Below are 27109 nucleotides of genomic sequence, written 5' to 3' on the forward strand. Positions count from 1 at the left end.
CTTTAATAACTGGAAGAACGTTTGATATATACTATTTATAATGTAGTCTGATTTTGGCCCTTTTTCGAAGAGGCTATAAACGCATTACATCCATGGATGTCAGCTATTATTTAATTTTTGACAGCAGCGTTATCGGGCCAACGACGGTTACATATGATTGAATGCCATTGATTAATTAATAGTTTACGTTTCACAACTTGATAAAAACCGACTCGAAAATTTCATATCAAAGGGAGACTAACTTCCGTATATCTATGAGATGAATTATTGCGCTAAATTCGCAAGTTCACTCCCCGTGTAGAGGTCTTGATAGTTACTACAACGACACCACGCAATCCTATGAATCAACTGTAGCCCAGCCTCGGCAAACAGGCACGAGAAAGCTTTCCCCGACCAGATCGGTAAGCAAAATATATACAATGAATGGGTTTACGCAAGTGGCATACAGTGCCAGCTCCAGGATTCGACCTTAGATGGAATATGATGCACTCGGGGACGCAACCTAGGCCATGCTCCTTTCTCATAGTTACCCCCACAACACGTAGTATGGATCATCCTCTAGGAACACTTTGCCTGATTGTAGTCTTAACGGATGAAGTCCGGTGCAGATTTTCTATTATTTTTTCTGCAGTTTAACGGATGCGCGACGGACCCAAAGGACACCCGTGACCCGTCCGCCCTTGAACCGCCCGGCACCCGTGACCCGCCCACCATTGACCCGCCCGGCACCCGTGACCCGCTCAGCCTTAAACCGCCCGGCAACCGTGACCCGCCCACCCTTGACCCGCCCGGCACCCGCGACCCGCTCAGTCTTGAACCGCCCGGCACCCGTGACCCGCCCACCCTTGAACCGCCCGGCAACCGTGACCCGCTCACCCTTGAACCGCCCGGCACCCGTGACCAGCTCATCTTTGAACCGCCCGGCAACCGTGACCCGCCCACCCTTGAACCGCCCACCCTTGAACCGCCCGGCACCCATGACCCGCCCACCCTTGTACCGCCCGGCGCCCGTGACCCGCCCACCCTTGACCCGCCCGTCACCCGTGACCCGTCCACCCTTGACCCGCCCGGCACCTGTGACCCGTCTACCCTTAGACCGCTCGGCACCCGTGACCCTCCCACCCTTGGACCGCCCGGCACCCATGACCCGCCCACCCTTGAACCGCCCAGCATGGTTAACATGTGCCATCTTCGAACGTAGTAGAAGTCCCTTTTTACAGTCATATCAGGTACACGCCTCCTTAACCTCAACATGGGAACTAGTACATTATTTTTTATTTTATTTTTATCTTTTTCTGATTCGGGAGCATTTGCTTGTTGTTAAAGGACTGCCTGTGCACTTCGACTAGATAACGTGTCCAATTATGACTTAAAGAGTATTTAAACGCAAAACGGGATTTGCCACCACAGCTTATTCAGTCAGGCAGTCTTCTGTCAATAGAAGGCTACATAAATGTGAGCGAATTGCTACGGAGCAAAAACACACTGCATGAACATCCAATGTTTACGATGTCAACACGAATCTACAGCAAATAATTCAAGTTATAGACGATCAGGTTTTGTTTTGTTTTTGCTAAGAAACGTTTCATTTAACGTAAAACATGTGGCACTACACTCTTCCATTTTCAAGTTTTGCTCGTATTAAGGAAGAACGACAGAACCCTTTACTCGGCTTAAATGTTTAACTTGGCACCACAATGGAAGACGCATTGCAACAATGCATAACAAATTGTTGTGGCTCAAATGATTCTCCGTCGTGAACGGGGTACTTTTTGTGTAAAGTGATATATCTGTGGCAGTAATTGCAAAAGTGGTCGTGGGCTCGAGCCTCACCACGCGTATATGTGGCCTCATAACATGGACAGTAGCTGCAGTACCGATTTCTACCGTTGCCAGGGAACGAACTCGACGCGGCAGGATTCTCAACATTCAGCTTCTGTCACAATCGAGCTTTAATCATTTAACCACAATGTAAAAGAATTCTTAAAAGATGTCCGAGATAATTTAACATTTATTGAAATAATCAAATTATAAACATATGCATTGTCTATTCAGGGAATAAAGAGACAACGACGTTTATTTATATGCAATATGCACAATTGAATTAATTGAATTACTGGGTCAACAACATGAAGCCCAAAATAGAAATTCATTCATACATACATGCGTGAACAATGGCTTGCGATCACAGATTTCTTGTAGATACTAGGCACTAAGGTTACCCTCAATATGTCCCGACAAAGGGGAGCCAGACAATCAAAACAACATTATAGACTAATTATACAGTAAAATTCTTCACAAACAATCGAGAAAAGCTGAAGAATAATGTACTTGAGTTGTCATCCCTCAAATAGTTTATATAACATCGAAATCCTCGCCCTGTTTTATTTTTACACATGCATTTCCATTTGTCAGATATGGATCGTTTATTACCTTTGTAAGAACCATGTAAAGACCTTTCAGTATATAATGGACAGGCGTTCATGTCACCAGCGCACCAGGAACATATTTAACATCTATATTCAGGTTGTCATTTTTCTTATTAAAAATAAAAGCATGACACCAGCAAAAACAAGTAAGTTAAGGGATTTATGAAGATTGGATGCGCTATTATTTTGGCACATACACATACACACTTGGCTGTCCACTCCGTCGAGGCCTTCGAAGAACTTTGCCTCCAAGTCATTACCTTGGCTCTGCAGTTTAAGTGGCGGCCGCTTGCACACGCACATACATGGATTCATGCCGTTATTGTTCATCGTCGGCATAAAACTGAAGGTTCCCATGCCCCTGTGCACTGTTTGTATCTGCTTGTCATTGTCCTTGGGCCATTCTGGCTCTACCTCCGGTCTCGGAGTCCAGTGCCACTTGGGAACTTCCGGTGTCGTGTTTTCAACATCCTCGTCCTCCTTGTCAGCCGGAAGTGGTTTATGTGCTGGTATTTCTACTTCATATCCTATGGCAATGTCCGCACAGCCATAAAACTGCTCCTGGTTGCCACACCCTATACAACCACGGCCGGTTTTGGCGTCCGTGCCCCAGCTATTTCCGGCGTTATATTTCCACTGCAGTACACATGCCCGGCACCGTATATGCGACGGAAGAACCACTTTAAACCGTAGTTTCTGGTACCCATTTTGATTTGGTACAATATATCTGGTGGTCCGCGTGTCCGCCAGGGGAAGCACGTATTTATCCAAGCACTCCTGTGTGACGGTCTCCTCCGGAAAGTCGTTCGGACACAGCTTGAACTCCATCCAGCCCTTGTGGTTGGCGGTCAGTTCCACGACCACCGTGATGGTGTCGCCTGGCTTATATTTCCTGACCACAATGCCGTTTGCGTACTTGCCGGGCGGCTCGGTGGGTCGCGGACCGTTCCAGGGATCCCCGCAGATGCCACACCGCCCACCATTTTGCTCGTACTGCACCTAAAAACAAAGATATGCATGTGTTGTGTGATACCATTTTTACAGCAATGCCTTGTAAATTTGTAAATACACTTAAAGCCGGGATTTGTCACAGAAAAGTACAGGTAGGTTACTAAGCTACATGACCGGTATCATTTGGTTTCGTTCCTTGTATAATATCAAAATAAACGGAGTTGAAGAGAAAAATAATGGGAAAGGGTAACCCTTACCTGGACTCCCCCGCAGTACATCTGGTTGTCGTCATAGTTGGGCGGTGTTTTAAACCCGTACCGCCACATGGAGGATCGGGAGGGTGGGTCGATTAGCCGGCCGTGGCCCCGTGCGGAGCCAGCCCACAGCACGTGAACCAGCAACCACGTAACGACGACGTGACGGGGAACGCCTGATTGCAACGCCATTGTAATGCTAGAAATAAAAAAGATTAGATCGTGTTCATGTTGAAAACAAACGTTTTAAAAATAAGTGAATACTAATTAAATGAGCATTTGTTTTAGTTGGACAAAATCTTACAATTTAAATCCGCACTGTGTCGGAGAATCGTATTCACTTTTAATGTCCTATATCCAGACGTCCTTCTCGGTACTATTTCAGTGTGTTCACTATTCCCAGATACACCCTGAACAATTGTGCTCATATCTGGCGACACTTGGAGGCCATCGTCCGCAATTCCATTGTGGTGTTTTGTTTACTAGTGTTATGATAAATCTTATAAAAAGTAATAAAAACGTCTCAAAGAATGTTTCCCCTACGAGAAAAAACACGAGAACATGAGTATTGCCAATGCTTGGTTGTTAGTGAAGCGAACTGGTATTTCACAAATACTTGTAAAACATGATGTCCAAGCGTTCCCGCGGCCCAACGCGGCCTTGTATTTTTTCACTGACCTCGATCGATCACACGAACGCTTGTTTGATGTGCCGTTACGTTTGACAGCCGTTTATAAATCCACGTTTTTCCTAATCATGTACACCTATTTGTCATTTATAGTTCATTACCTGTGCAAATTTCAAAATGACGCCTTCCTCTGTGCACAAAAATAATTTAAACAAAATATACAATCACAACTTCTATACTTTGTTTTACAATTAAATATTTCACTAAGGCGGAGAACAAACAGCAGTTTGTGTTTTTTGTTTAACTTGATTGATCGTCGAACAATTAATTCATCCTACCATTTCACACAGTTTGACTTCTCATTTATATAAAATGTGAAAAAACTGCATTTTATTGAATGACTTCTCAAACAGGCTTGTTTTGTGACTCAATTGAGAGTTTTTGGTTTATTCAGATGATGTATGGTTTTCGTGTGATTGCGAATGACGATATGATATTAAATACGAACCATTTTCTGGTAATTTCTTAAGAAATGCATATTTTATAGTCGAAGAATCATACTTTGACCAAGAGAGAACCATTTACTGGTAATATCTTACGAAATGCATATTTTATAGTCGAAAAATTTTACACAGACCAAGAGCGAACCATTTCTCGTATTTTCTTAAAAAATGCACATTTTATAGTACCAAGAGAGACCAAGAGAGAACCATTTACTGGTAATATCTTAAGAAAAGCATATTTTATATTCGAAGAATCATACATTGACCAAGAGCGAAACCATTTCTGGTAATATCTTAAGAAATGCATATATTATAGTCGAAGAATCATACTTAGACCAAGATCGAACCATTTCTGGTAATATCTTTAGAAAAAACACCATATTTAATAGTTGAGAAATCATACACAGACCAAGAGCGAGCCATATCTGGTAATTTCTTTAAAAAAATGCGTATTTTAAAATAACAAAAATCATACATAGACCAAGATCGAACCATTTCTGGTAATTTCTAAAGAAATCAATATTTCATATTTGAAGAATCATACATCGACCAAGAGCGAATCATTTCTTCTTTTCTTTTTTTTTTAAACCCATATTTTAAAGTCGAAGAATTATTCATAGACCAAGAGCGAATCATTTCTGGTAGTTTCTTAAAAAATGCACATTTTATAGTCGAAAAATCTTACACAGACAAAAAGATAACCATTTCTGGTGTTTTCTTAAAAAATGCATGATAATATTTTAAAGTCGAAGAATTATACATAGACCAGACCAAAAGCGAACCATTTCTTGTAATTCATTAAGAAATGTATAGTGTAAAGTAGAAGAATCATACAGAGACCAAGAGCGGGAAGGGCCCCATGAGAAAAACAAACGGAACCTTAGGTGGAAACACACACAGACAAACATCAATGAAACAAACAAGACCTGATTTAAAAACTAATATTAAAGTAAGGATTTCATTGACCAGTCTTGTGACCATTACGTGTCCGCCATCCCATAGCACCGTTTCATTTTTCTGAACACACTAAAACAGAATGAATTTATTAAAAGTATAAAGGCCGTTAGAAGCTTGAGCCGAAAGTATCCATGATAAATGTGGTATGTCAAGTCCCTCATTAGTCCTCTTAGTGGCTGGACATTTTAACGTCTTCTATCACCTCTGACCCGAGGTTTTAATATTCGATTATAAATAATGTGGCGCCGGTGGTATGAAACTTAAATGCTATACTGAGTACATAGTACTTGTAAATACAATTTGCAGGACCAAAGTAGCAATTTTCTGCGCTTTTTCAGTTGCATTGCTCACTCGGTGAAATATTTGCGACTGAAACACACAATTGTCCTCTAAACATTACACCTACATAGAACCTTAACCCAGAAACAGAACAATTCCATCCACTTCAGCTGCAAAAGCAGACATAAACAATGGTAACAACTATACAAACGCCATAGCACGGGTACATGTTGCGTGGTTATATAACCGCCAACGCCGTAGCTCGGGTACGTGTGTCGCGGTGTATAACCGCCAACGCCATAGCACGGCTACGTGTGGCGCGGTTTATAACCACCAACGCCATAGCACGGGTACATGTGGCGCGGTTTATAACCACCAACGCCATAGCACGGCTACGTGTGGCGCGGTTTATAACCACCAACGCCATAGCTCGGGTACGTGTGTCGCGGTGTATAACCGCCAACGCCATGGCACGGGTACGTGTGTCGCGGTGTATAACCGCCAACGCCGTAGCTCGGGTACGTGTGTCGCGGTGTAAAACCGCCAACGTCATAGCACGGGTACGTGTGGCGCGGTTTATAACCACCAACGCCATAGCACGGGTACATGTGGCGCGGTTTATCCAACGTCATAGAACGGGTACATGTGGCGTGGTTTATAACCGCACGGGAACGCGTGGTGTGGTAAATAAACGTTTGCTATCTCACCCCTTTGTTTTCAGCAACCTTCCGACCACCCCGATACAGACACAATTTCGCCTCATCAACATCGGTAAGAACTACACCACGCCATAGTTTTATATAAAAAGGCATGATCTCTAAATTTCGATACTTCCGAAAGTCCAGTGGTTTCTCTATAGAAAAAAACCTGTTATAAGACAAAACTATATTACTTACCAAAACTTAAAAAGCGTCATTGTAAAGATATAAATATTCAATATTTAAAATAAGAAACACACCAAATAAATACATTATGTTGTTAACAATTGACATTTAAACTAAACGATTTGGTAAATATGTGGTGGTTGGGTTGTGGATCCGGGTTGTGGTGTAGCAAAAGCATGCAATAGGTACCGGCGAAGCGGCGAAGGTGGATACAACGTATACGTATCGCGCATTTGGGGAAAATACTAAGCTACGCGTCTCATGTTCAACAAAAAATCTCAGAGTTTCTGCGACGGCGACAACTTACATACCCTATTTGTTTGGTCATGTTCTTCATTATTTTGGAGGAATAGAAAGCACTTCTCTACCGTGACATGTCTGTGTAATGAAATCAGCAGGGCCTTACGGTTCCATTATTAGACGTTACAGGGGGCGTAACATAGGGGCGTTAGCTTTATACTTGCACCCCTCCTTCGACACGAAATTTATTTGGATTAAAATGTCGGCCCGGGGTTTGGGGGTACACTCTCAAAACAGTTTTACATTTTTTAGGCCGAAATGGTGCATTCTGGGCCTATTTTATTAAAAGTTTGTCCCATATTGAAATTATAAGTAAACTTTGACGATCTTAGAGGGGGCGCGCGCCTGGTGCGCCCATTGATCCGTTAGTGATCAGTCGTTGGTAAATCATCGACTTATTAAATTGCACGTACGTTTGACAGGTACGTTCACATGAGTACTGCTTGCACTGTTCAATAATAATCACTTAATGTGACAATTAATGATCGATTATATGTAACGATGAGCTGTCACTCTGTCCGCTGACATATTCTATTATTTAACAACCATACATCATACACGACAACTACAAAATCACAACGGTGGTTTCCAACAGCCTAACAATGCATGCATGTTTTATTTCTATTTCGAAATTAAATTTATAATGATGAGTCAAATTCGAATGATGCCTAAAGCAACGCCCCCACACATAGCGCACTTCATCTAATCTCAAATAATGTATATTGTGATGGTTAGTCAGGACACATACATCCATAATGAATGTATTTGTATCTTCATCTACAGGTCTTCCTATGGTTAACTGTGGTTAAATCCGCATTCTTTTAATTGTATTAGCTAACTATTAAGTTTACAACCAAATAATCTTAACGTTAAATCCGGTTTAGAAGAAGTAAAGATTCGATTTTGATTGACTAAAAAGTATTTTTTTTTAAATAAAAGGAAATAACTACTGGATGTTCTCCTCCCGTTGAAACAGCTAAATCAATACCTTAAATAATAAAGTATTCGTTTTTTAATAACACATACTTAATTAAATAACATGAAACTGTTAGAACATGTACGTAAAAGATCTCGTAGTTATCCATGATGGAGATGACATTTTAGCATTTATGCGAAAATAATTAAACATACTTATTCTAGGAGTATATTCCTTTTTTAAAACTAAAGAAATTTATCGTCACATAATCCGCAAAACAAACAATACACCTCATGTGTGCTTTACGTTTAACGGCTGCACTGAAATTAAACGTTAACGTTTATAACTTCACGATGTTTTCCGAAAATTAGCGACAAAAGATAGCATCTTTTTGATTGGTTGTTTGTACAAACGATGTTTTTCGTGTGTTTCCGTATCAGCTGTAACTAACGACCGTAACCCACTTTCCGTCGACACGCTTGTGACATGGAAGTTAAACGTTTATTTGCGCGTTGACTAATCGCTGGTCACCTGTAAGTGTAGGGATAAGCCCAGGGTGGTGTTAACATTGTGTAATACACTTTTCACTGTGACCTGTTCATCAATTTCACATGTCCCACACCCCCGGGGAACACACTTCAGAAATATATTAGCACGGATTGTAGAACATTGAAGTAACACCCATACTAATGCACTTCATGTTGCCTCCAAGACACGACTTTTTATACTTTATCACCACCATTTAACATGAACAAAGACATTAGATTAATGCAGACAAAGAAGTTCACCCTCGCCTGACTTACAACAGCTTAACATTAATTTCAACGGACTCAAATCATATTATAGTATACACTATTTGTTCACATACATTACAAACCTAAGGCAAAAGAAAAGAAGAAACACAATCTATGTCACGCACATATATCACAGGCTTTATTATTTCAAAGCTTTAAATAACAAATAACACTCAAAAACATATACGTGGTACATGATCCTATCAAGAGTACATGTACATAACAAGGCAGTCCAAAGGACGGCTATATCCCCCGCCATTGTTTTTTAGTATATTTTGTTTTTCTCGCAAACTGACTGGTACGTTGAATCTGACCAAAATTGTACACAACCACTGGTCAAGAGTGGGAATATGATTGGTAACCTAAATATTCTTGGATATATAAACATATTACAAAAGGATATTTGTTAAAGTTATTCATATTGTGTATAGTGTAGGTAAGATCAATGTCAAGGTTATTTTGGCTAAAAAAAGAAGGAAAATGAGTCTTTGATTTATAACATCGATGTAATAGCAAGCCTTATCAAGGTGACTGCACATCTTCTCAATGAAGACAACATTTGTACCAAGTAATATGGTAATCCATCAATGCATAAGTAAGTTATAGCGCGGACACCAGTATGTGTACTCGGACCTTTAAATGTCTTGTGTGACCTTGACCTTTTAGGTATGGACCTGGGTCAAGGTCACTGCACATCGTCTCAATGAGGACAACATTTGTACCAAGTAATATGGTAATCCATCAATGCATAAGTAAGTAATAGCTCGGACACGAGTACATTTGTATGTGTACTCACATACTCGGACCTTTAAATGTCTTGTGTGACCTTGACCTTTTAGGTATGGACCTGGGTCAAGGTCACTGCACATCGTCTCAATGAAGACAACATTTGTACCAAGTAATATGGTAATCCATCAATGCATAAGTAAGTTATAGCTCGGACACGAAATGTTACGAACAGACAGACAGGCAGACGGACGGACAGACGGACTGACTGACGGACGAAGAGCATTCCTATAATCCCCTCCCCACTCAGAGGCGGGGGATTAATAAGAGGATACACTGACATAACATCGAACAGTGTTAGGTTTGATTTTAAATAAGCAATACAATTATGCATGATATGGTTACATGTAAGTTTTTAATACTATCTATTTGCTAAGTATATTCTGTACTTTTTAAACAAAAGTTCACACAATTTCATCAAGTCAATGTGTGACTTGATATATACAAGTTCCAATGATCACAATGTCACTTGTGTTGACTATAATACAGATATGAGTCTCACATTGATTTTAAGCAGGATACAGTACTGTGCATAGCTTAGTTACAACTATGATTTCTGAGAAAAGTTTTCTTTGAACTGTTATGGCGCCATAGATGTACAAAAAAGTAACAATACTTATGTAAAACAACACTATCTCTGTTCTGAATGTAGACTTAATGAGTTCTAGCCTTTCTTATACATGTATCAGTCACAACGCCTACATACCTTGTAGTTTAAAGTAAGGGTACATACAAGAACATACATGTAAATTCAGAAAATCATGTATATATTTGTTTAACACACAACTTCAGGATTCAAACACATTAAAAAACATTTCTTTTTGGTCAACAACAGACTGTAGCACTTGGAAACTACCAGAATCAAAAATCCTCCAAACATTTTCATATAAAATATAAACAAATCTTCATACAATCTTAACAAGATTAACCATAAGGTTTACAAAATCCACAACATGGCAAATAACAATACAACATAACAATACAACATAACAGTACAATAACATCAATAACTGGACGTGGGGGTTGTCCTTATTTTTACATGAGAATAAATGATTAATTTACCAAGGGGATAATTCAATGATTAATCTCATCAATTTACTAATAATAGCAATTTTATAGTATTTAACAGAAATGCTTCATCACAACGCCGTCAACTAAGCCGCTCTATCGCACACTGTAGGCATTTGTAATCACAATAATACGCCACAACATAAAATATTTAAAGTTTATACATTATATAAACAGTTACATGTGTAAGGTAGGTGACATAATGAGATTTTGAAACACTAATTTCGAATATTTTCTTTCATGTAAATAGTGCTAAGAAAGGAAAAGCTGACTGTACAGTTCCATCTCTCTGTACACACGTACATCTATCCCACATACACAGTTAAATAACTCTGTACACATATACATATTTCCCACATACACAGTTACATCTCTCTGTACACACGTACATCTATCCCACACACACAGTTACATCTCTCTGTACACATAAACATCTATCCCACATACACATGAAGGTTATACAATTTGATTTTCAAACAAATGAGGCTCTTGTCCATCTTGACAAAGTACATGTTCACACATTTTTGTATTCAGTGTCCAAAAACTAAAGGCCCACTGAAAAATTGTTCTCTACAAACGTTTTAGTTTGTTATTTTTCACACACTAGAGTTTCTCCATTCTCCACCCACTACAGTTTCTCCATTCTCCACACACTACAGTTCCTATAATCACTTTGCCTTTGCCTGTGTGGTCTGTTCCTGTGACTTGCGTTTGAGGCATTTGGTGGCAAGGTTCTTGTAGCCAATCATCACACTCACAGCAGCTATCTGCTTGATACCCTGTAAACATTCACCAACAGCTTAAGATAGCATGTTCATAGTTTAGTGATAACTGGATTATTATTTGACAATTTTGAATCATATGTTCTTCCCTCTCTGTACTTGTTCAAGTATTTTCATTAACTGAATTTTCAATTTAAGTAATTCTGAGTACCGTAAGACTACCACTGAACCTACAGACAAGGCAAAGATCACGTCGACGACTGAACCTACTGACAAGGCAAGGTTCACCTCGACCACTGAACCTACGGACAAGGCAAGGTTCACGTCGACCACTGATCCTACAGACAAGGCAAGGTTCGCGTCAACCACTGAACCTACAGACGAGGCAAGGTTCACGTCGACCACTGAACCTACAGACAAGGCAAGGTTCACGTCCACCACTGAACCTACTGACAAGGCAAGGTTCACGTTGACCACTGAAACTACAGACAAGGCAAGGTTAACGTCGACCACGGATCCTACGGACAAGGCAAGGTTCACGTCGACCACTGATCCTACGGACAAGGCAAGGTTCACGTCGACCACTGAACCTACAGACAAGGCAAGGTTCACGTCGACCACTGATCCTACAGACAAGGCAAGGTTCACATTGACCACTGATCCTACAGACAAGGCAAGGTTCACGTTGACCACTGAACCTTCAGACAAGGCAAGGTTCACGTTGACCACTGATCCTACAGACAAGGCAAGGTTCACGTTGACCACTGATCCTACAGACAAGGCAAGGTTCATGTTGACCACTGATCCTACTGACAAGGCAAGGTTCATGTTGACCACTGAACCTTCAGACAAGGCAAGGTTCACATTGACCACTGAAGCTAAGGACAAGGCAAGGTTCACATCCACCATTAAACCTACGGACAAGGCAAGGTTCACGTCGACCACTGAAACTACAGACAAGGCAAGGTTCACGTCGACCACTGAAACTACAGACAAGGCAAGGTTCACGTTGTCCACTGAATCTTCAGACAAGGCAAGGTTCACATTGACCACTGATCCTACAGACAAGGCAAGGTTCACGTCGACCACTGATCCTACAGACAAGGCAAGGTTCACGTTGACCACTGAAACTACAGACAAGGCAAGGTTCACGTTGACCACTGAAACTACAGACAAGGCAAGGTTCACGTTGACCACTGAAACTACAGACAAGGCAAGGTTCACGTCGACCACTGATCCTACAGACAAGGCAAGGTTGACATCGACCAATGAAACTACAGACAAGGCAAGGTTCACGTTGACCACTGACCCTACAGACAAGGCAAGGTTCACGTCGACCACTGAAACTACAGACAAGGCAAGGTTCACGTTGACCACTGATCCTACAGACAAGGCAAGGTTCACGTTGACCACTGAAACTACAGACAAGGCAAGGTTCACGTTGACCATTGAAACTACAGACAAGGCAAGGTTCACGTTGACCACTGATCCTACAGACAAGGCAAGGTTCACGTCGACCACTGATCCTACAGACAAGGCAAGGTTCACGTCGACCACTGAAACTACAGACAAGGCAAGGTTCACGTTGACCACTGAAACTACAGACAAGGCAAGGTTCACGTTGACCACTGATCCTACTGACAAGGCAAGGTTCACATTGACCACTGAACCTTCAGACAAGGCAAGGTTCACATTGACCACTGAAGCTAAGGACAAGGCAAGGTTCACATCCACCACTAAACCTACGGACAAGGCAAGGTTCACGTCGACCACTGAAACTACAGACAAGGCAAGGTTCACGTCGACCACTGAAACTACAGACAAGGCAAGGTTCACGTCGACCACTGAACCTACAGACAAGGCAAGGTTCACGTTGACCACTGATCCTATGGACAAGGCAAGGTTCACATTGACCACTGATCCTACAGACAAGGCAAGGTTCACGTCGACCACTGAACCTACGGACAAGGCAAGGTTCACGTCGACCACTGAAACTACAGACAAGGCAAGGTTCACGTCGACCACTGAAACTACAGACAAAACAAGGTTCACGTTGACCACTGAAACTACAGACAAGGCAAGGTTCACGTTGACCACTGATCCTACAGACAAGGCAAGGTTCACGTCGACCACTGATACTACAGACAAGGCAAGGTTCACGTCGACCACTGAAACTACAGACAAGGCAAGGTTCACGTTGACCACTGATCCTACGGACAAGGCAAGGTTCACGTTGACCACTGATCCTACAGACAAGGCAAGGTTCACGTTGACCACTGATCCTACAGACAAGGCAAGGTTCACGTTGACCACTGAACCTTCAGACAAGGCAAGGTTCACGTTGACCACTGATCCTACGGACAAGGCAAGGTTCACGTCGACCACTGATCCTACGGACAAGGCAAGGTTCACGTTGACCACTGATCCTACGGACAAGGCAAGGTTCACATCGACCACTGATCCTACGGACAAGGCAAGGTTCACGTCGACCACTGATCCTACGGACAAGGCAAGGTTCACGTTGACCACTGAACCTACAGACAAGGCAAGGTTCACGTTGACCACTGATCCTACGGACAAGGCAAGGTTCACATCGACCACTGATCCTACAGACAAGGCAAGGTTCACGTCAACCACTGAAGCTACAGACAAGGCGAGGGTCATTCTGAACACTGAACCTACAGACAAGACGAGATATAATTTACATGTATTAAAAATCCATATAGTTTTACAGTGCTTGCAAAAATAGTACATTGTGTTTACTATTTAGAATGAGAGCAAGTAAATGAGAATGGGTACAGTAAGTGTGGTGTACCTGTTCAATGACATTCCTTATCTCGCCCATGTCTTGCATCATCACCAGGAAATCGTCCACAATGTTCCACTCCTAAAATACATCCACATGGACTTAGAGAGGTTTTAAGTTGAGTGCATTAAAGCCATCTATGGCAACATCAACTTCAATCAATTCATTCTGTCCTTGATTAGGTACAAAGTAACTGTTTAACTTTAATGTATGAGAGAACAGTACTTACGATGGCAAGGTTTTCCACTTGTAGGAAGAGCTCTGTGAGAGCACGGGGAACGGGGGGCAGGATGGAGGTGGAGTCCCCATCCTGGCGTGCTACTGATGTGTAAAGCTGCCACAGAGGGCGCAGCACACTCAGGTCAATACCCAGCGACTCCTGGCCCCCAACCCTAGCAATAGACATGCAGGAATATTAAAACAGTGCATACCACTCTCTTGACAAACCACTGTGTACACAGAACATTCAGGTCGATACTACAAGTAACTTTACAATATGTCAATAAATTAAACAAGCAATTACAAAGTATTTTGTCAGTTAATAAAGTAATTTTCCACTGCTTTAAACATATCTCTGAAACAATGGTTTTGTTTGTGTAATCTACTGATAAAATCATATTAGAATTATTCAATCAATTTTTCCATCCATACAGGGAGTATTTATGTTTCAGATTGGCATCTGACCTATGCTGAGTCTGAAGGATCTTGAGAAGCAGTTGTATGATCTTGAGTCTCTGTGTGCCCGTCTGCTTGCTGCACACGTACACCAGGCTTCCCCACAGCTCACTTAGCGGCAGACAGCTACAAGAGGGATGTCAACAATCTTATTATCAGAAGCAGAATGTTTTTTTATATCTTCTTTTGAAATGCTATTTTAACTACAACTTTACAAGACTAAGACCACTTAACTTTCAAAAGAGGAAGTGGATCTTTAATTTTAATTGTTTATATCCCTATATTTCTGATTTTCTGCTTGTCATAATCTTCACTGTGCCGACCCACCTGGCAAGATTTGAAGAAAGTACGCTGTTGAGAATGATGTAGCCGGTCTCAAAGCTGTCGCGGGTACCGGCCGTTATCGTGAACTTGTACCCCCACAGTGTCTCTGTGGTTTCATTATCACAGATGAATTTGCAGTAGATTGTATCTCCTGGTAGGAAGAGAAACAACTGTGTGGTTTATCAACATTCAATATACATAAATGGTGGGAAATGGGAATATGACTAAAACTGAACATTTGTCTAGGTCTGTTAGTCTAGTACATGTACAAGAGCTTGCTTGTTATCAAGCAACTAATAAATCCATTCATAAACAATTATCACAACCCAAAGCTTTTAAAACCCTTATTGAACTTCATATGGGATGCTACTGACAAACAAATTACATAACAGCATAAGAGCAGCATGAGCTTGAAGCCACATAGCCTTTGCAAGAAGAAACTCATATCATACCTGGCACCTGGAAGGAGCTCCATGACCCGCGAGCTGTGCCGCTGAAGCGGTGTTCGTTCTGTTGAAGGTCGGCGCTTGTACCAAACACGAGCTCATCTTCCTCCATACGTGAACATGTGGCACACCTATAGTAGTGAAATGGGGATAAATATTAGTTTAGATATACAGGCAGGTTTGAAAAAACATAAGTCAAGGTCAAAAATCTGAAAAAGTACAAGTACATAAACAAAGAAGTGGGCTTACTTAGAAACTACTGTTATAAAGTTGACACAAACAACTAAGACTGTCTAAGAAAGGCTAGTCTGACAATTACTTCTCAGATGATCAAGTCAATCTCAAATATAGGAAGAATAATCATGCCAACTTACATTTTTATTTTTATAAATAATAATCACAAACTGACAAATTATCTGTTAAGAAAATGTATTATGTAGAAACTTTGGAATCAAATGTGATTTAATTTTAATAAAGCCAAAAGACGGAGCATAGGAGATGTTCAACTTACTTTGGGTCAAAGGTGACTGTAAGGAAGGAGGCCCCTGGGAGCTGTATCTTCTCTATAGGGAGGTCCTCGTTCTTGTAGTTGTGAGCTGACTCGCGTGTCACTACTGACATCGTCACCTCCTCCATAAACTGACAAGCTGTGCAAGCAATAGGCACAAGGCTTGCTGGGTCACAGTGCTCTACCAGGTTCTTCACCACCTGGATTCAGGTATTATTCATGTGAATGATAGGAATGAACAGATCAAACCAAAACTTCATCTTTTAAAGCCTAAATGAAACTTAAATGCATACTGCTTCTGTATTTTCACTTGCATGTAAAACATGAGCTGTCCTATCAAAGTGAAATATGCCACAAGTTGGGTGATGTCAGATAAAAATTGTATATATAAAGAATAAAACCCCATTTATTGCAACAATAATGGGAAGCAAAGTATAACCATAAGCAAGACTTGTCACAGTTAGTGACAATTGTCCCCGATCTAGTTCAATGGATTATGCAATTACTGAAATGTCTACATTCAGGAGGAGCAAACATAAACTATAAGCATGTGCCAGACCCCATGTTGGTTAACTCAAGTGTAGGGGTCAGATGAAGTAAGAGGGAGGGATGTGGGTCTTGCACGCGACATATCGTCTTTATGTACCGAACTGATAACAATGGCCAAGAAGTTTTAAAAACCTTTAAAACACCAACTGTATTCTATTCATGTGCATTTAAAAAGTATTCCATAATGATTTAATTCGAAGTGTGACCTTTAACATTGTGGATAGGGTCCCCAGCCTTGCCCATGGATCATCGCCTTAATGTACTGATCACATCTACCAATTTATTTTAAAATCCCTCAATGCACACCAATGTTACACCCAAGACACAGATACTCTACATATATGAATAGAGGCAGCATTTATAATGATTTAACTATAAGTGTGAACTTAAACTTTGAAGTAGGATTGGGAGTCTAGCACGGGATGCATTGCCTTTTTGTACTGGCACATGTGTCAAGTTATTTTAAAATCCCGCCTTGCATGACCAATTTAATACCCTTACACAACCAAATTTACTCAATCCATGTTGATATATGCAGCATTCCATTATAAAAGCGTTCTAGATATTACCATAAGACAAGATTTTCTTGATGCTACTGACGACAGTCTTCAACAAGGGAGGTAATTACAATGTGGTGACCATTAAAAAGGAGTTCCATACGGGCATTTTATCTTCGCCCGTGGGCAAGGTAAGAATATCTAGCATGGTTAAATTATTGGATCTACTTATCTGAGGTGGGAGAAAACTTATTCTAGAGCAAAATACATACTTGAGAAATTGTAAAAAGATAATGAATTGTACTCAAGTACATTTTTGGCTGTAGGATATTTTTTCCTTGGAATTTAGACCAAAGAGTATAATCAACATATTCAATGAAAGAATGCGGTTTTAAAATGTGTAAAATCATTGATATTTTTTCAATAAATTTTGTTGTTTTATGGTAAAATGAGTTGAGATTGAGTTTGAGATTGGACTTAAGTATTTTCGTGATATTGGGGCATGGTCTTTATGTGCCCAACACATGTGCAGAAAACTTCCATTACGACCATGACCTTTGTTGTAGGAAAGTTGGTCTAGCTTACATATTTCATCTTTATGTATTAAACACATAAGGCAAATTACTTAAAAATCCCTTGCTGCATGACAAAATTACATCCTGGACACAAAAAATTGCTATTAAAAAGAAGAAAAAAAATGCTATGAAATCCATCTTTTGCAAGACTGGTCTGTAACCATATCTTACCTGACCTTTGAGTGAGAGCAAACAATTTTTGACACACCTTTAAATTGTTATCTACAACTCTATAAAATTTACAGAAATCCCATAGTTTTTTTATAAAAATATATAAGTTATGGCCGAGATGAGGTGGTAAAGGATTGACAAACAGATGAACAGATGGGAAGGGAGTATAAAAATATAAAAAGTCTTTGGAATTGAATGTGTACTGGATTTCATAACAGGAAATTTTGTTTGATTGCATTACCAGCAATTACAACTCTTCAAGCAAAAATACACATAGGGAAGCCTGATATTTACCTTTTGGAAGTTGTCCTTGCTGCCTGTCTTGTTGAGGAGATCAAGGACACAGGGTATCTGGGTGACATCCTTACATCCGAGCAACTCAGAGCTGATCACATGACCATACACGGGCCACTGGGCCAGCAGGCTGGTCAACACCTGCCGCGCATACAGGATAGACATAGCCTGGTTCACCTGGATGATGTTAAGAAGATGCTTCAACAAGGATATTAAGTAACAGTCAATTTGCAAAAATAAACACATCATATTTGCCATAAATGTGTTTCTACTCAAAATTTCACATGATTTAAGCTTAATATCAAACTTTTTAGAAAACAGCTGAAAAGATGATAATTTTGTTAGTAGCCACTTAAGCATAACTGATTCCTTAGTTTTCTAATGTTGAAGAGATCTCAGCATGTTCCTTGCCCACCTTTACAAGGTACTCCCTGCTCCCGGTACGTCCATGTTTCTCAAGCTCTTTCTTGAGTAGGTCGGCTGACTTGGTGCGTCGCTGTTTCATCACCTCGTCCTGCACATCGTTGTCAGGACAATGAATCAGTCGCTGGGTGTCCACCGCCGTCTCCTCTGTGGCCTTCTCTATGTGCCTAAGGTGGAAAAGTAAGGAGTTAAAACACTATGACACTATAATTGTTATAAAAAGAACATTTTCAACATAGTTAATTATATACTAAATTGTTTAAGTTTGATTGTGTTAATCACTCTCAAGTCCATTGACGGGGATGAAATGTGAGAATTTGAGAGGCCATAAGCAAGCAATTGGTTGAGGGACGGGCACATGCATGTGAACCACTACTTCTGACAGACAGTTACATGCATACCACTACACCCGCTTATATGAGAGGCTGAAATCTACTTATAAACATTACACTCTCATAGTAAAGAGACGGACATCTATATGTGAACCACTACTTCTGACAGACAGTTACATGCATACCACTACACCCGCTTATATGAGAGGCTGAAATCTACTTATAAACATTACACTCTCATAGTAAAGAGACGGACATCTATATGTGAACCACTACATCTGACAGACAGTTACATGCATACCACTACACCCTCTTATATGAGAGGCTGGAACCTGTTTATAATTATTACACTCTCATAGTTGAGAGATGGACACATACATGGGAACCACTGACCCCTTGGTTGAGAGGCCAACACCTACAGCTACACCACTACATAACCTCACCTTTAATTGTAGTAAACAGTTGATTTTGCAAAATAATTGCCTTTACAGAAGACTTAAAAAAACACCTCATTATTATGATCGATCCCAGACTCCAGCATTGCCTCTAAACTCTACCTATAACTAGTCAACATTTCTAGCCGTATACATGTATATATTCTATCCAAAACATGAATTAATAAGTTCTCACCTGTCAGCATTTGTCAGTGACGGGTGGAAGTGTATGCCGGTGTCAATGACCTTGTCAGACAGGGCTGCCACTTGGGCTTCTGGGTTTGCAGCCATCGCATCCCTGTCATTTACATGTACAGAATAGTAGTAGGAACGCTTGAACATACATACAGGATACGTAATTTCTGTTACGATGCTGTCACTACTGCAAGCTTGAAATATGAATAACAGATTACTTTGGTAGAAATTTAGGAATTAACTTTGTTTTGGTGTATCATTATAATAATAAAACATGACAGAATTTACAAATTTAAAAAAGTAGTTAAAAGCTGTTATTCTACAATTATTTTGCTTTTGTTAACAAGTGCTGCAGGTTAAGGATAAGCAGGAAATACAAGGGCAATCCAAGAAATAGAAGGCTTTCCAAGGCAGCATGGTGCTAAATAGAAGTGTCTTACATATCACATTGAGTCATTGACACATTCTTCTAGATCATCCTTTAACAAAAGAGCTGCAGAGAGAACTTCATTGCTCATCATTTTTTTCTCATTTAAACAAGGGTAATAACTAAATAAAATTAACCCAGAGTTATAGACCTGTTGACGTGCCTATTGTCTCTGGCATCATGTGTATCAAGTTTCATTTGAAAAACTTGACCGGTTTATGAAGTAAAGACAAGGTTCAAGTTTTGCATTACAATGTTAAATGACACCAAGGCTATCAAAAAATAAGATATCAACAATTAAGATGGTCTGAAATACTACCACTGATTTTAAACTAGAACTCTCAAATAAAAAAGTCCTTTCATTCTGAAAATGGAAAGGCATTGATGAGCAAAAACACCTATGATTATCCAGTGTTTTGCTGAATAGTTTGTTTTTTTAATCATAACACAACTTAACATGTATTTACCATTTGTCAGACAGTTTCTTGATAATTTCTTTTGGTGTTGCATCAATCCCTTCAAAGCTGAAAGTATTAAATGGTTAGATGCAGGACAGGGAAGAACTATTGAGAATGGGATATACAAGTACATCTACATAATCAGTACATGGTGATATCGCAGGACGGGGTGTGTCATCATTTCTTACCTGTTTTCTGTGGTGCTGAAACCCAGGAATAAAACTCCATTGCAGCGTTGAAAGAAGACTACAATTTCAATACAAATCTGCTTGAGAGTTACCAGATATTAGACAAAGCAAACTCAGCCATAGCTTTTTGATTCAATCATGTCACTTCACACTGATATGGCATTCAACATTGTATTTGGCAGTTTGAATATTTTATTAACCTTTTTTTTCTGAACATATACTGGTAAGTGGAACATAAATGTAAAACCACCTCAGTTCTCTTAAATAGCTCAATAACATTCATGCCCACCATGTAGCTACATATTAGACCTGAATCAGGTGACTTATCCCACTTACTTCTCGAGAATGGCCTTGACGACACTGTCAGGGTTACGGTCGTTCATGTCATAGATGACCTTCAGGACAGATATAGGCAGGTTAAGGTCACTGCGTAACACCTGTATACAAATCATACAGTTCAACACATGTACATAGACTATATTCATATTAAATATAAATACTTCAAAAATGTCAAAACATGTTGTATACAATGGACATTTAACATCAGAGATTGAGATAAGACCATTTATATGTAAAATGACCTGAATCTTCTACATTTATAATGTGAAAACAAGTTTTAAATACAAGTCCAGAAATAGTTCACAACAAAATAGTTAACAATAAGGAGCCTCATGAGTTTGGGCTTACCCGAAACAAGAGCTGGGTTTTCTCATCAAGCTCGTGAAACATGTCCAATTCATCCACCATGTTAACCTCTGTCTCACATGACGACATGCTGGATGACGATGATGCAATGTCACTGTCATCATCATTGTCATCATCATCATCATCATCATCATCATCACCACCAGAACAGATGTTTTCATCTTTCTTCTTGTCTTCTTCCTTTGATTGAAGTAGCTCCTTTAGTTTATTTGCAAGCTCGGGGCAGGCGGATGTTTTCTTCACTGAGGTGGAGCAGCCCTCATGAGTGTACAACATCAGTGACAAAATCTGGTGGCAAACATTTAAATAATTAGTTTAATGTTTACAAAACAATGATCATTGTAGGAAACTGTTGATCATTCTAATTAGGGCATTCAAATTTGAATTAAATCAGGAAATCTAAGTCTAACAATCCTAATTGAAATATCTGCTTTGCCCCAAGATTAGATGACTAAATATCACCACTGGTGACAAGCTTAAGATGATGGTTTGGCAACTGGCACTCGTAGCAATATTCCTCATATCCAAATATATTGTTATTTATAACCCCCTGACCCAACCCTAACCTCAATGTCCTTCAGGAGCCACTGCTGACTGAAGCCGGTTCCCTTACTGGCGAGGGAAACAAGACACTGGATAAACTCGGGAGCGTATAGCTCCTCAATGGCGCAGTTGTCTGCCCCCTGCATGCTGTTATGCAGAAGCTTTAGGGCAAGGGACAGCACCCACAGGCTCTCTACATTTTCACCAGCATCTGACAAAGACAAGTATGGTAAACATTGTTATTGAAAATAACATTTAAAACTTGAAGAGAAATATGAATACCAAGAATACTGATAATTCATGATTTTGAAAAGAGAAATAGAGGACTATAATTATAATAATAACTAGACTATAAGTATCTTCCATGGCCGAGAGTGTAAGATAGGTTCATTACGACCCGAGCGTAGGGTGTTTTGCAGAAACGATGTGTTTTTTGCTGGAACTCTTTTGTGCTGTGTGGAAATAATTGTGTATGGATATGTGATAATTCATGGTTGTCATATATATGCGCACAGTGATTCAGATTATGTTAATAGTCAAATCGGTCTTTAAATACTTCAAAGGAGAGTGAAGCATTATTTCTTGAAAGGTGCGTGAAAATGACATTTGAAGCGAGAAATAATAAATTAGCATTCTAAATGTTGCCACAAGCCAAGGTTTCCATGACGCTACAGGCGACAGTCTTCAACAAGGGAGGTAATTACAATGTGGTGACCATTAAAAAGGAGTTCCATACGGGCATTTTATCTTCGTCCGTGGGCAAGATAAGAATTTCTAGCATGGTTAAATTATTGGATCTACTTATCTGAGGTGGGAGGAAGTTCTTTCTAAAAAACTGATCTCTCCCACTATTCACATTGTCACAATAAGTTGAAAAATAATCATATGACATTTGACCTCTAAGTATGACACCATCTCAATCTGGTACACATTTGTGGCAAGTTCTTCCAAAATCTTTTAAGCAGACAGTTCATGAGAAATGGAGCAGATATGAGCGGACATGAAATGTTGTCATAAGACCTTTGACCTCTAAGTTTGACATTAAACTGAGCTGGTTGTAAAACGCTCTGCACATCATCTCAATATGGTGAATATTTCTTGGTATAAGTCCTTAAAGATGTTCTTGAGAAATGGAGTGGACATGAAATGTAGTCATTTGACCTGTAAGTGTGACCTTGAACCAAGCAGGTTGTAAATGCGCTCTGCCCATCCTCTCAATAGGTTAAAATTTGTGGGTAAATATTTCACAATCTTTCAAGCAATTCAAGAGAATTGTAGTGGATCCAAAATAAAATCATATTATAGCCATATCACAATTGAACAATATGTATGACCTTGACTTTGAATCAAGCTTCTTTTAACATACACTTTGCATCCTTCTATCGGTTCAAAGAAATTGACCTTTGACCTGTAAGTGTGACCTTGAGCTTGAATGGAGCTTGATGTAACTTGATGTATTTGTGTACCATGTGCTCTGTACATCGTCTCAATATGGTGAACATTTGTGGGTAGTTATTTCAAAATCCTTCCAGCAGTTCAAGAGATATGGAGCAGACATGAAATGTAGGCGTATGATCTTTAAGCTTATTCATGTTACAGCACATCAGCATTTTTCAACAAACCACAAATAAAAATGAAGTGGGGCTCTGTGGCAAACAGCAGCTACAATTTTATACAAAGCCCTAACATTAATTCTATCTTTACCTTGAGTTTTCTTGTCCACAATGTTCTTGACAATGTCAACAAAAACAGCAATGTTGGTAGGATCCACCACCTCTGTCACTGCACATACACAGTCAACGTACTTGTCTAATACCTGCATTTGTAGTACATTATGATTAACACCTGCACTCTTAGTAAATTATGTCTTACTCCTGCATTTGTAGTATATTATCTCTAACACCTACATTTGTAGTACATTATGTCTAACATCTGCATTTGAAGTATATTATGTCTAACACCTGCATTTGTAGTTTATTATTTCTAACACCTGCATTTGAAGTATATTATGTCTTACTCCTGCATTTGTAGTATATTATGTCTTACTCCTGCATTTGTAGTATATTATCTCTAACACCTACATTTGTAGTATATTATGTCTAACATCTGCATTTGAAGTATATTATGTCTAACACCTGCATTTGTAGTATATTATGTCTTTCACCTGCATTTGTAGTTTATTATTTCTAACACCTGCATTTGTAGTATATTATGTCTTTCACCTGCATTTGTAGTTTATTATTTCTAACACCTGCATTTGAAGTATATTATGTCTAACACCTGCATTTGTAGTATATTATGTCTTTCACCTGCATTTGTAGTTTATTATTTCTAACATCTGCATTTGAAGTATATTATGTCTAACACCTGCATTTGTAGTATATTATGTCTTTCACCTGCATTTGTAGTTTATTATTTCTAACACCTGCATTTGTAGTATATTATGTCTTTCACCTGCATTTGTAGTTTATTATTTCTAACACCTGCATTTGAAGTATATTATGTCTAACACCTGCATTTGTAGTATATTATGTCTTTCACCTGCATTTGTAGTTTATTATTTCTAACACCTGCATTTGAAGTATATTATGTCTAACACCTGCATTTGTAGTATATTATGTCTTTCACCTGCATTTGAAGTATATTATGTCTAACACCTGCATTTGTAGTTTATTATTTCTAACACCTGCATTTGAAGTATATTATGTCTAACACCTGCATTTGTAGTATATTATGTCTTTCACCTGCATTTGTAGTTTATTATTTCTAACACCTGCATTTGTAGTTTATTATTTCTAACATCTGCATTTGAAGTATATTATGTCTAACACCTGCATTTGTAGTATATTAGGTCTTTCACCTGCATTTGTAGTTTATTATTTCTAACATCTGCATTTGAAGTATATTATGTCTAACACCTGCATTTGTAGTATATTATGTCTTTCACCTGCATTTGAAGTATATTATGTCTAACACCTGCATTTGTAGTTTATTATTTCTAACACCTGCATTTGAAGTATATTATGTCTAACACCTGCATTTGTAGTATATTATGTCTTTCACCTGCATTTGTAGTTTATTATTTCTAACACCTGCATTTGTAGTTTATTATTTCTAACATCTGCATTTGTAGTATACTATGTCTAACACCTGCATTTGTAGTATATTATGTCTTTCACCTGCATTTGTAGTTTATTATTTCTAACACCTACAATTGTAGTATACTATGTAATACTAACACTAAATGAAAACACAATTTATTAATATGGCATTTGGACTGGCTTATTAAATACAGGTTAAGATATACAGAAATTCATAATTAATGTACCAAATTAGAACTGTTAAATTCTGAATAAGCCTAATGAAATTTTATAGGTTAAGCTAAAACTCACTGTGTGTCTCTTGCGTGACTTGACATCTACAAGGAGAGTGGAGTGCTTGTCTGGGAAATGTTTTAGCACAACTCCTGTCTTCACGTCCATTCCAGTCTGGTTGTAATTTACCAGTGTACCTGTGGTCAATACCTTCAATATAAGAATGCTTGCATCATTACTAAGGGGCATATATGAGCAATATACTTACACTTATTTTTGGAATAAGTAAGGAAAGGCACTATGTTAAAAATGGACGGGTTGGTCTCAAATACAGATCATTACTGGAAAAAAATATACTGGATCTGAATGACCAGCTATAATTTTTTTTCGAACATTGTGCTTCATACCTCAGGGAAACCGGCCATGACAAACATGGCAAAGATGGAGGAAAGTTCTGGTCGTATGGCAATGTCCTGTACACATCCTGTCAGGTGGGTGTGCAGAACAGGGCGCCAATCAGGGGATGTGTACAGTCGCTGAAGGATACGTGCCACTGAACACGACCACTCAAGGCCAGACCTGACAAATAATAAGAGGTGTAAAAGGCTGCTGTTTGAGTCAAATGTATACAATAAGGTATAACCCTCTGGAGCTCAGCATAATTATGAACAATCCAATGTTTTAAGAACCATTTTCATTTAGAAACAACAGAAACAGAAACTACTTACTGTCTCTGAATTTTGTTTAAAAAAAATATTGATGTAAATTTTCGAAACAAATTATGATATGAAAATGCATTAATATTCTAAATTCTCTTAATAGGTACTGGGACAGAGACAGAATGATTAATCCCTTACTTTTCCAGGCAGATGGCTCCAAATGAGAAGAGATATTTGATGGTCCAACTGCCTGGATCTCCACCTGTTGACATGTCATCTGACACAGATTCATCGGCCACCTAGTGACGGCAAAAATCATATTTGCGTTATTACCTCCATAAACCAGTACATATACAACTAAGGAGTGTTAAATACATTTGAAGTTTTCAAATTAATCAAACTTTTTTTTTGTTAAATCATTTAAATCTTTATAATCAAATGATTAACAAGTAAAAGTTTATGCATACTTGCTTACTAAAATACAGCAGTCAGGTGGAACATACCTTAACGGGGCACTTGGTGAGAAGCAAACCCAGCAGGCCGAGAGCCAGGTGTCGTGTATTCACCTCATGACCACTCTCGCCCCTGCAGATATACATTGGCACATGTAAAACAGCCAAAGTAGTCAACAAATGTTGCAAATTTTAAACCTAGCAACCTGTACTTCATGAATGTTTGTAATACAATTACTTTGTTGTATATTTAAAACTAAGCAAATACTACTTCACAAATGTTTGTGATACAATAGCTATGTGGCAAATTTCAAAACCAGCAAACTATAAAAATTCTGAAAGGCAAACACAAAATATCTTGACAAAAGGACATCAAGATATTAAAACAATGTAAGGCCACACCAAACTGACGCCTCATTCGGAGGATTTACAGCATCTATGTTTTTTAAATAGCTTGTTTCGGTTTTATTTTTTTTAGCCTGTTTGCTCATTTTTTTGGGAACAAACTTTGTATGATTTACTTGGATATTTTGAAGAGCAGTTTCAGGAAGTCAGGAGTCATAAAGTTGAAGCTGCTTCCTCCTGGTGCAGCCTGAAAATGACAAAATGAGGAAAATCTTGAGAATGTTAGAAAGAAAGAATGTCTTTGTGGAAAATGGCTTA

The 27109-nt window shown here is 39.2% G+C and overlaps 2 protein-coding genes across 8 annotated transcripts in view; both read right to left on the reverse strand.

Moving 5' to 3' along the window:
• Positions 1 to 1999: 1999 nt before the first annotated feature.
• Positions 2000 to 8447, reverse strand: LOC128246356 (uncharacterized). 2 transcript variants are annotated; one of them, XM_052964546.1, is made up of 3 exons: positions 8317 to 8447; positions 3638 to 3833; positions 2000 to 3428 (listed from the first exon to the last, which is right to left on the reverse strand). In XM_052964546.1, the coding sequence occupies exons 2-3, from the start codon at positions 3824 to 3826 to the stop codon at positions 2523 to 2525; spliced, it is 1095 nt and encodes a 364-aa protein (XP_052820506.1). In that variant the 5' UTR covers positions 3827 to 3833; positions 8317 to 8447; the 3' UTR covers positions 2000 to 2522. The 2 variants fall into 2 exon arrangements, with proteins under 2 accessions (XP_052820506.1, XP_052820511.1); XM_052964551.1 differs by lacking the exon at positions 8317 to 8447 and adding an exon at positions 3939 to 4503.
• A 561-nt stretch (positions 8448 to 9008) lies between these two features.
• LOC128207197 (zinc finger ZZ-type and EF-hand domain-containing protein 1-like) overlaps positions 9009 to 27109 on the reverse strand; it is a 55924-nt gene continuing 37823 nt past the window's right edge. For 4 of the 6 annotated variants that reach the window (XM_052910020.1, XM_052910004.1, XM_052910011.1 and 1 more), the window contains 20 exons: positions 26968 to 27038; positions 26498 to 26579; positions 26193 to 26293; positions 25743 to 25914; positions 25414 to 25545; positions 23726 to 23837; positions 22045 to 22232; positions 21461 to 21766; positions 21110 to 21210; positions 20595 to 20651; positions 19702 to 19803; positions 18732 to 18906; positions 18317 to 18493; positions 16234 to 16430; positions 15729 to 15853; positions 15280 to 15427; positions 14962 to 15078; positions 14507 to 14669; positions 14287 to 14358; positions 9009 to 11528 (listed from right to left, as the gene is read on the reverse strand). In XM_052910020.1, the coding sequence (XP_052765980.1) occupies positions 11418 to 11528; positions 14287 to 14358; positions 14507 to 14669; positions 14962 to 15078; positions 15280 to 15427; positions 15729 to 15853; positions 16234 to 16430; positions 18317 to 18493; positions 18732 to 18906; positions 19702 to 19803; positions 20595 to 20651; positions 21110 to 21210; positions 21461 to 21766; positions 22045 to 22232; positions 23726 to 23837; positions 25414 to 25545; positions 25743 to 25914; positions 26193 to 26293; positions 26498 to 26579; positions 26968 to 27038 (2709 nt within the window). In that variant the 3' untranslated portion in view covers positions 9009 to 11417. Of the gene's footprint in view, positions 11529 to 14286; positions 14359 to 14506; positions 14670 to 14961; positions 15079 to 15279; positions 15428 to 15728; positions 15854 to 16233; positions 16431 to 18316; positions 18494 to 18731; positions 18907 to 19701; positions 19804 to 20594; positions 20652 to 20773; positions 20832 to 21109; positions 21211 to 21460; positions 21767 to 22044; positions 22233 to 23725; positions 23838 to 25413; positions 25546 to 25742; positions 25915 to 26192; positions 26294 to 26497; positions 26580 to 26967; positions 27039 to 27109 lie in introns of those variants that run through there. The other 2 variants (XM_052910029.1, XR_008256666.1) reach the window with 2 other exon arrangements.

This window comes from Mya arenaria, chromosome 2 (assembly GCF_026914265.1).
Source record: "Mya arenaria isolate MELC-2E11 chromosome 2, ASM2691426v1".
Lineage (NCBI taxonomy): Eukaryota > Metazoa > Mollusca > Bivalvia > Myida > Myidae > Mya > Mya arenaria.

Bases quoted from the DNA above. Each gene is read 5' to 3' on its own strand.
- LOC128246356 (XM_052964546.1), bottom strand. From the start codon at position 3,826: ATGGCGTTGCAATCAGGCGTTCCCCGTCACGTCGTCGTTACGTGGTTG. The intron at 3,429-3,637 runs GTAAGGGTTACC...CTTTGTTTTTAG, and splicing joins TGTACTGCGGGGGAGTCCAG to GTGCAGTACGAGCAAAATGG.